The following is a 10,809-nucleotide window of genomic DNA, read 5'->3' as shown; positions in this document are numbered from 1 at the left end:
AACAACTATAAGTCTGCTTCCTGTTTTCTGATACAAAAGAACTTTAGAATCTCTTCTTCTGTTCTTATACTCCTTTCTTTTCTGCTTTATTCTTGAGATCTTCTTGACCCCATTTTTTTTTTCTATCATCGTTTCAACAATATTATGCCAATGCATTCTGCTCAGGAAAGCAGGATGCGCCTTGGACGACTCTGCCAGCACAAAATTTTCAGGTTAGACTTGAGTCATTCGTTTTCCTTTTAAAGACTCCATCTGTTTGGTATAGTTACATTATGTGAATAACATTGTGGTTGCTGAATTAATTTGTTGGAGATTACATATATAATGTCAAATATTTTTGACAAAACTTGTACTAATTGGGTGCTCGTAGCTCTGTTTTTCTTCGTAAAAAACCAACACCTAACATTCCTTTAACCGGTCAGGCCTGATAGACTTCCCATGCGAGAGGATTTCAGACCCTCTTGTTATCTGCATTAGTGTTGTTCTTAAGGGTTATGCTGACGCAAAAACTGCAAAATATTGTTTAAGATCGGAACAACAACGAAACTTAAAGGGCTAGGGCCTTTTGTTTCCATATATAAAGTATAGCACTAGACGTTAATGTCTCCATCTCGATTACAGCATGATCATATCTTCCCTATTGTTTCTCAGCTGTGCTATACATTTAAGGTTGAATCGTTGACAGAGACTGTACCTAACGTTGCCAAACCAATACATAGAGCAGCTGCATATGTAGAGCTAGCTTCTAACAATTCCAGTTTAGGAATTCCCTATTTGCATTTGTGATTTTCAAGAAAATGGAGAGAGATGGTCAAGAAGGGTAGGTTTGAACAATAGAACTGGTAATAATCCTATTTCCTTATATATTTATTGCGTATAGAAAAGGTAGGGGAAGAAAATGAATACTGAATATAACTATTCTACTCTCCAATATTATATAGCTATGTTATAACATTATTTCTTGGCACAAGACCAGAGTATACGTTTATCACCAGGACTCAAGGTTAGAAACTCTATTTGCAGCCTCACTTTATATCTCAAGTTAAAATATAAATCGATGTTATACTTAAGAATTATTGTTGGCATCACAGAAGGTTTTAAAATTTTAATATTTTTATATATTTAGTTGTTGTATATGTGTTAATTTTTTTTTTGTCCAAATTTAAAATTTTATTATCGATACAGTGTATAGGATCAATAAAAAATGTAGTACGAAAGAATTATCCATAGACCAGATAGGGAATCAGATGTCAGTGTGTAATATGCTCTTAAATTAGTGTGAGAAAATTTAATTCCGATAAATATAGAAAAGGAAATAATAAGAGTAGGCTGTGACAGCTTATAAATATGGTAAATGCATGCATGGGGATGGGTAATTAGGAAGTAGATTAAACTGCCAACTTTTTTAATTATTATATTTTGAGATGCCCAATGATACATGATATGATTGATGTAGTTGAAGCAAAAAGGGTTAGGTCATATATAATTACCAAAAAAATATAAAACATGATTCAAGTAATAATTAGAGATGGATGTGATATTTGTCTGGTTAAATTGATTTTACATGTTGAGGAAGAGATACAATTATTGGACTGATTAAAACTTTTCTCAGCATGGTTTTTTTTTTTTTGGGTGGGGGTGGGGGTGGGAATAATTTCCTTAGACACACTAGAATATAACTACTTCATTCCTAAATCTATATGTCAGACATGATAAATTCGCAAGTCTATTTATTATTTATTAGGAGATCCTTTATATATAAATATAAATATATATATATATTTTATGTAATCATATTATTTATATATACTTTGAATAGCATAGGGACAAGGGTTGACTGTTAGGACTTATGGTTGTTTTTTGAATTAGAGTTGAAATGTGGAACGGTTCGTTTAGAGTGGAAGAATAGATAGGAAAAATTGAAGGAAATAAGAGGTCAAACCATACAACCTTTGGGTGCCACACCTCAACCAGCTACCAATCTCAAAGACTGGTAGTTTAAGACTAGTTGAGGGTCAGATATAAATGAGTATATTTTGGGTGTTGAGTCAACCTAACTTCCTGTTTTTTATCCTTGTGATCGTAACTGTAGTCTAACCTTTGCTTATATATATTTTTATATAATATATATAATAATACAAATTAAATTCTTCACAATCCAAGCGTAAAACTTCTGTTTATGGATAAATAATTGTCACTGGTAACGTATACACCTACAATCTCAACATTCATTTCATTTATACGAAAAAAATTTACATATTTATTTTTATTGGTTCCAATTCAACTAAACAATTTTGTGTTTATCTAACTAGTTTAACTATTAACTTTAGTTTAGTGTAGCTCTCGAGTATTTAATTTATTAGTTAATATATGATCTTTACTTAGAGAATAAAATTCGAATTCCTTTTGGCTTGGTTAACAAAAAAACTTTAACTTAATGTAGAATAAAAAATAAATAAATGCATGCACAACACCTGGGTCGGACTCTTGTTGTGAAGAAGGTAGGAAAACTCTTAATGGGCCCAATGGCTACATGCCTAAGAAGCCCATCTGCGAGTCTGAGCTGAGGGCTGAGCCCTAATTAACTTAAAACCAGGCTTAGCCCTGAAAGGCCTTGCCTGCCCCAAATCAAGTTCTCAATACAAGGATGCTTGTTTTTTATATAACTAGACACAGGCCTCTTTCTAACTTTCTTTTTTTTTTTCTTTTTTTCTATGCTCTCCACGTGGTCAGGGAGATTCTTTTGGAGAAAATTACACAATTCGTCATTAAAGTTTCACAAAATTCTTATTTTGACCATTGCACTTTAAGTTGTCCCAAATGGGTCATTAAAATTTGCTAGTTATATTATAAAATGATCTGTTTATTCTAATAGATTTCATCCAACCTAATGATAAAAAATATATATATAGTTATCATATAACGGTTATACGTTGTAGGTATATTTTAAAAAAAAATTAGATGAAAAAGACTCCTAAAAGCTTAAGGTTTTTTATATTTGATTGATGTGATAATTTATATGATAATTTATGTGATAGTTACGTTATTTTACTTGATTAGATAAAATTTGTTAGAGTGATCGGATTTCATATAATTATTTACGTAATTTATTCAACTTTTTGAGATAATTAATAGAGAAAAAAGATTTTACATTTGGTTTATTTATTTATATAGATAGAACTTAATGTATGAAAATATTTGTGATCAAATTCAGGAATGAGGAGGAAGCAGCTATAATACAACAACAAGTATACTGTAGATATCCAACTCATGAGGCCTTGCAGTACAAGTAAGTTGGTTCCCTTCACAACTAGTTGTGATTGTTTACTTATATACTGCTCCATTGCGCTATCAAACATTTCATATACTCTTATTTATTTATTTATATATATTGTGAATTTATTTTTCATTCTTTTGATGTTGAAAATTGTTAAATATAAATCTTATAAAAATATGTAAAATTCTTAATACAAAATATACTGATTAAAGCCAACTTTTTTTTTTAAATGTTATGAAAATCAGATAAAACAAAGAAAATAGAACAAAAATAGTATCTATTAATGAGGTAGAACACTTTACTACCTTAACATAAGACTGTGGAACTAGGATTTACCATAATATATATATAATTCTCAAATTTATAAGACTTATATAGGCTGTTGATAAGGCTTATAATTCTCAAATGAATGATATAAATCACCTCCTAGAAGCTTAAGAAAAAACAGAAACAAATCACCTCATATGTAGACATGAACCCTTAGGCTACAACATATTAGAAATACCGACAAGCTCCTTGTCAGCCCTTACAGAACTAAATACACAACAGACAAACACTACAAGACCTTAATGTGATGAGCAAACACAAACACAAGATTCTGCACAAGTGTTTGCTTCCTTAAAAGGTATGAAGGGAAAGGTCTAGTTGTTGTGTTGTTTACCCATGAGAGAGCCACACTAGAGTTGGATTAGATAACCAAAGACTTTAAGCCTCTCTAGGAGGATATGATGAACAAGTAAAGTGCTGTCCTGATATATAGCCAAGACTTGTGCATTGTTGGATTATTCCAAAGAAAATCCCCATCACAGTCCCATCTTTATCTATAAGAACACCACCACACCCGGCCACACCTAGCTTTCCTCTAATCAAGCCATCCACGTTGAGCTTCAGCTCATCATCTCTTGGAGGGATGCAGGCAGCCCTTTTCGAGTCCTTACCGATAAGTGGTCTGCTGGAAAGCCACGGCATTGTCCACCAACCTTCCTCATCCCCGACAATATCCTTCTCTAAGACATTAATCCAATATTTAGCTCTAACACCACTTCTTTCTTATCCATTCCTTTGCATTAAATAGCAAATCATTTCTTGCTAACCAAATTGACCAAAGAGTAACACTATATAACAAGAAGGAGCCATTTTTTCTTCATCACACTAAAAGAAAAGTATATTGGCAACATCTTTACAAGATCATTGAAACTGTGGGTCAAAACGAAATGAATTTTAATGAGGCAACAAAGGTTAAGAACGATCCTAAATGTCTAGACTAGGAAAATCTTTACAACGACTTGGTGCTATATATATACACACCTTTTTGATGGAAGAAATTAGTGTTCGAAGAATACTTGGGCTATATTTACACAAACCAGGCTTTTGTTTTACTTCATTAAAATTCTATGTACTTACGTACTATGCAGTTAAGTGACCAACCCAAGTGTCTTTTAGCCTTTTGGTAATGCTTCACTCTTTCAGATACTACTAAGTACTAAAAATGTTCAAGAGCGTTCACTGTTAAGTACTTGCAAATAATTTGGCTATCATCATGAGCCTTACCCCTTAGTTAGACATTTAGCTAGATAGATGTCTACTCATCATTATGCCATCCATTAAACAAAGTCTTATACTAGAGAAAACAATGGCAGATAATATATGATACCGGTGGACATGAACCAATTATACCAAGATATAAAATAAGATGATATTTTCAAACAAATCCTTAACGATTCAAAAAAAATTAAGCAGAAACTTGTAAGGTAATGGATTGGAAGCTCTAGAGAAATCAAAACTTAGCTTGTCCTGGAGTTAAAAATGTTATAGCTCTAGTCGCCAATATTCTGCTACAAACAATTTACTTTGTCTTCAGTCAATTCTCCAGACGTGTAGAAATAATGTACTCTACAGTATCACACTTTCAGACAGTCATGTATATGTACCGAAGAAAAGCCCTGAATAATCAAATGTTGAATATATATAGTAATGAGTTGAGGACATTTTGTAGATAAATCATACATATACGGACAAAGAACACAACATTATGATGTAGGTTATAGATGCAACCGTATTTCCTGTTTAACTTTGACTATTGAACATCTCAGTAGCTTAGTAGTATGATTATATGTTGTTCTTTCCAAGTTTGAGATATTCATCAGAATCTTGCTCAAAACTCGCCAAAGTCACTACAACCCCATTAGCCATATTCTTCTATGCATAATTTTTTCTTATTAAAGCTAGGGCACTGAAAGGATAAAAGGTGAAAACCCTTAAGTGTATCATAAAAGGAAAACAAATCCAAGCTCATATGACTCAAGGATAGTGAGAAGCTAAGAAAATAGCATGTGTGCTGTATTTGTGTCATCAGACCATTACTCTCTCTCCCAAAGATTATGTGTTTTTTAAGATCTTCCTACTTGCTCGATGTAAGATTGAAACACTTTGTTTACTTTTGTTGAAATGCTTAGCATGACATTCTCTTTAACTTAATTTAACTACTTCTTTAGGTTTGTTCTAATATCACTTTATTACGAGACTATTACTCTCTCTCTAAAAGGCTAACTTTATAAACTTTTCAAAATCCTTCTACATCTCCAATGTGAAATTGGAGTGTCTTACTTATTTTTTAAAAAACACTTGACGTGACACTTGCATCTAGCTAGCTAGAACATCGAAACCTATGTATTAAAATTCTTCTCCAAGACATAATTCATCTCATTCATAAATTTACACCTACAACATATATTGCAACTTTTTACTTAATCCAATCTAGCTATATTATTAAGTATTATAAAAAATTATACAAAACTTCAACTAGAACCAAAAATGTGGTCAAAACAAGCCATATAAATGAAAACCCAGTAAAATTCTATCGACATAAATATGCATAAAAACTAAATTTGCATCCTATAATTAAGTTTGCAAACAACTCACACCATAAGCATAAAACATATATAAAACAAAGTCATCACCACAACCATAAGGCTCCACCATAACATACAGCATATGTTGCAATTAATGCAACTTATATGTGTTTATTTCCTCCTCGGCAATGCATGTTCTACAGGATTATATATGAGCTACTTAAAAATACTCTACTGCATCGTTGGGTGCATTTGTCTTTCGTTATCTCCTAATCCATTAGAATTGCTAATTAAATTAACAAAATGTCTAATGTATTTCACCTCTTGAAAACTTTTCCATTAGTGGAATAATCAAGGCTGTAGATAATTGATGGAAGGAGAAGTCAAGAAATAATGAAGCTGAAGTTAACAAATGAAAGGAATTTTATCAAATAAGCTTAGATATTTTAATTACGAAAAACAAAAATACATTACACACGATGACACAAGTTTATATCAATACATTGCTCCACTTATATCTTAGATTACAGAGATCCATATATATCTGCAAACACAACAAAATGGAAATAATAGGAAGACTAAGTGGAACAAGAATAGAGAATATAACATACACATAAATACAAAAAAAAATAAAAAAACCAAACCCTAGAATACTATATTAAGCTAATCAGCTGCAATTTCATACTGAAAGCAGACGCTTCAGAAGATGCTAGTTGACATGATCATTAACCCTATTGGGGTCATTTTGGTTGAAATTTGAAGACATGATGGGAGATTCCCAGCCCTGGACAAGGCCAAAAGTTGTTGCAGTAACTGAAACCAATGCATCAGCGTGCGCAGTCACATTGGTCTGCTGTTGCATTTGATTCTGGTTGGCGAAAGCTTCTTCGTTTATCAATGAATTCAGAAAGGAGGAGAAGACATCATCAGTGCAGTAATTGATATCCTCATCTTCCTCATTGCTTATCCCTTGGTCTTGGTTGCTTCTCATTTCTATTCCAGAATCCTCGCAATTAAGCAGACTGGTAAATCCATGGGCTATTGCTGCCTCAGTTTGATATTGATGAAGAGTATTATTGCTCTGGAAATACTCATTTTCTTTGTGAGTGGTGATTTGACCGCTACTAGTCTCTTCCAAGCTGGAAGAAGAAGGATTATTTGGCTTTGGGATTGTAGCGGCCCCACGGTTTGCCTTGGAGGAAGAAGGAGCTTTGAGATCGCTTGGTGACTGTTGAGGGTTTAAAGGCTTGTGGGTTCTGGGATCTATTCCTTGGTTGATCAACTTCTTACTCAGGTGAGTGTTCCAGTAGTTCTTTATCTCATTGTCTGTACGCCCTGGGATTCTTCCAGCTATGAGTGACCATCTGCCCGAAAAGCCCAGTTAGAAAGAGCATCAAAAACAAAGTAATAAGGGTTGCTGTTGCAGTGTAGTAGCGAAAGAAGATAATTCATTGATAGACTATGAAAGATAAAGATAAAGATGGAGAGAGAATTTTGAGCTGCTTTCTTAAAGAGATTCAATTAAGTAGTGAATGCAGAAAGAAATGGAAAACCCTTTCGAAAGAGAAAGTTGTTCATCAGCTTGGATGAGTACGTCTGATCTAGACTTTCAAAAAAAAAAAGAAACCTACTTGAAAGCTTGGAAAAAACATTGAAACCCTAAGTCTAAAACACTTGATCATATTTGCTTGGAAACCCTAGCTAATATAGAAAGGAACAGAGAAGAAAAGGTCACCCAACTGAGCTGATATACCAGAATTTGAGACCAAACCCAAAATACAACATAAATTCATATTGAAATGTACAGGGAAATGTTGAACTACCGATTGCCGAGAAGGCGATGCAGGCGAAGAATAAGATCCTCCTCGTCAGGGGCGATCTGCCCTCGTTTCACGGAGGGTCGGAGATAGTTCATCCACCGGAGGCGACAACTTTTGCCGCAACGCAGGAGCCCCGCCCGCTTCGGCAGAGTCCTCCACCGTCCTTCACCTTCCCTCTTGATGTAACTGGCCAATAACTCATCCTCTTCTGGGGTCCATGGCCCCCTCTTCAGCCCTACCTTGATGCAGCAGGGAGTCTTGGCTCCGCTGTTGTTTCTTGTCGTTGTCGTCGTTAGTTTTGTCGCCGGCGTTGTTGCTGTGGCTGGGTTTCTCATGTTTTGGGTTTGAAGTACTAGTTAAGTTTCCTTTTCTATTGTAAATCTTTCTCTCTCAGGCTTCGGCTTCTGCTTTTGTTCGGGTATGTTGATGGGACTTGCTGTGTTTTGGGACATTATTTTATGATTGATAGGCAGTGGCTTTTTCCTCCCCTCTCTCTCTCTCTTTCTCTTCCAAAGTATATTGCTTGTTATCTGCTGTGATGAGGGTGCAGGTTAAGATGCAACCAAGGAATTTTGAATCTTCACGCACGCACACATAAGTGACCACCGCCAAGAATTTGAGGGTACCCCTATGTAATTTAAGTATCATCTATAGTCAGTGTTAATTTTCAGTTTGTCACATCACACTATGCAGGCAAATGAGAAGATAAAATAAATAAATATATTTTTATTATATAATAAATAATATTTTGATTAATAATAATTAATTAGTTATTAATTATAAAAATTTATTTAATTTAAAATAAAAATATAAAAATTTAATTAATTATAAAAAATAATAATTTATTTAAATTCTTTTAAATATTATGTAAAAAAATAAAAAGATAAAAAACAAGCATATATCACAATTTTGTGAAATTGATAAGAGCGTGAGTGGACGCTCTCCACAGTGCGAGTGGAACTGCTCTGATCAATGGTAAGGATACACAACAGGTGAGACAGTAAAGATGGTTGAAAAAGGGACCCACTGCTCACTCAGCCGCTAACTATGTCGGATTAGAAAATCATAGTAGGCGGTCCATGCAGTTGTATAATAAGCCGTGCACCACAAGTGCATTCGATATTTACCCATTACTGCTACCTAAAAAGGGCCTGTTCGATCTGTGAGCGAAGATCGAGTACCTTCTAAAGCATCTACACTCTGATGAGGACAATGAACGGACGGTAGATGTTGAGCCTTGAATGGTGAGTGAAGTTAGCTGAAGAAAATGCACAGTGGGGTTTGGATGCACGTGCGCTTGTGGGGCTCTAGCTGTTCTTCAAACTTCAAGCTCACTGTATTGTTGAACTTATTTCTTTATGTCACTAATTCTTTATCTTGGTTAGTGACAGTATATCTACTTATAATAATAATAATAATAATAATAGTTATTAATATTATACAATATGTATAGATAATTATATGGTATTTGATTAAATATTGAAGTGTATAATACGTTATGAGACATATATCTTATGATACAAATACATTATACGATATAATTGATATGTTTTTGATAAATTTAATTTTAACTAATTATTAAATATTTTTTAGTTGAAATATGAAAAATTATTTTTTTATAAATTTCAATCTTTAAGATTTATATTTTAAACATAAAAAACTGAAAAATCGAATTCTCATTTTAATTTTAGCATGTTAAGTGTTTTTTAATTTTTAATTAATAAATTAATACGAAAATTACATATTTTATCTAAAAATTATATATTATTAAAGAATATATTTAGAATTTAAATCAAAATAATTATTTTTTTAATTTATGACTTATAATCTTCAACCCTATTAATAAATATAACATTTCTAATTTTTTTATTTTACGTATATAAATATTATTTATAATTAAAGTACAATAAAAACATAATTATGTTTCCCGACAAAATCACTGCCTTAGCCGCTCTTCCCAAACTGTTTACAGGCCTTCTCTAATTTCTATAATTTTTATGTCTAACCTAAATTGCTTGGCCCACCTGTCAATTTTTAAACTCACCATTTAACCAATTGAGCTTTTTTTATATAATTTTTTACAGTATAGAAAAAATTAAATTAAATACAATAATATAGTAATTTCAATGCAAATACATTTTGAGTTGATTTACTTATTTTAAAATATAAATAATAATTATGTTAAGAAAAGCCATGCAATCAAATTACAAAATACAATTGAAATTTGAAACTTTTCTGACTAGTAAGATCAATTTTTGGTTGTTTAATATAAAAACCCTATCTAAGAGAGAAGACTTTTATATCTGTGAACCGATATCAAAATCAGAAGACTACAATATCTAGGGTTGTGAGATCTTCTATGCACCATTTTGGGAAAAGCCATGCAAATCAGTTTACATGAATAGTGAAACTTTAAAACTTTTCTCACTAGTAAAATCAACATTGGTTGTTTGATATAGATAAATTCTACCTAGTTGATAGAAGATTTAATACCTTAATTAAAGCCTTTGATGTTGAAATGAAGAGGTATCTCATTATTTTCTCCCCATAGAGCTTAAGTTGTCACAAATCTAAAACTGTCAAGTGTCTAACATCTAGTAGTGATCCAAAAAGACTATAAGTGGAATAACACCAAAAGTGGTTTAGGGTTTGCTTTTGCTGCTAAGCTTGATGCTAGATAAGAGGAGGCAATCTAGGTTTTTCATTTCCTAAGGAAAACTAAAAACCAAAAGAGAAGGAGGAAAAAGGAAGAAAAACTATTAAATTCCAAAGATAGGAGTTATAAAAATTGATTCTTAGGGAAAGCCACTCAATGTCAACAACTCTCAAGGTTAGGGAAGACTTATGGTTGCTGAAATCT

At 32.7% G+C, this 10,809-nt stretch overlaps 1 protein-coding gene and 1 long non-coding RNA gene across 2 annotated transcripts; one reads left to right on the top strand and one right to left on the bottom strand.

Moving 5' to 3' along the window:
• On the top strand, positions 1-6,962 carry LOC110426494 (uncharacterized). Its single transcript, XR_002446142.1, has 3 exons — positions 1-212; positions 3,215-3,289; positions 6,824-6,962. It is a non-coding gene; the product is annotated as an uncharacterized LOC110426494 (long non-coding RNA).
• On the bottom strand, positions 6,697-8,461 carry LOC110426493 (transcription repressor MYB5-like). Its single transcript, XM_021441713.2, has 2 exons — positions 7,953-8,461; positions 6,697-7,493 (listed from the first exon to the last, which is right to left on the bottom strand). The coding sequence occupies exons 1-2, from the start codon at positions 8,282-8,284 to the stop codon at positions 6,839-6,841; spliced, it is 987 nt and encodes a 328-aa protein (XP_021297388.1). The 5' UTR covers positions 8,285-8,461; the 3' UTR covers positions 6,697-6,838.
• Between the last annotated feature and the right edge of the window lie 2,348 nt (positions 8,462-10,809).

Source organism: Theobroma umbraticum, unplaced genomic scaffold (assembly GCF_002168275.2).
Source record: "Theobroma umbraticum cultivar Fairchild unplaced genomic scaffold, ASM216827v3 scaffold_89.0, whole genome shotgun sequence".
Taxonomy (NCBI): domain Eukaryota; kingdom Viridiplantae; phylum Streptophyta; class Magnoliopsida; order Malvales; family Malvaceae; genus Theobroma; species Theobroma umbraticum.
Note: the sequence above shows the minus strand (reverse complement) of the source record. Positions and strands in the feature narration are given on the sequence as shown.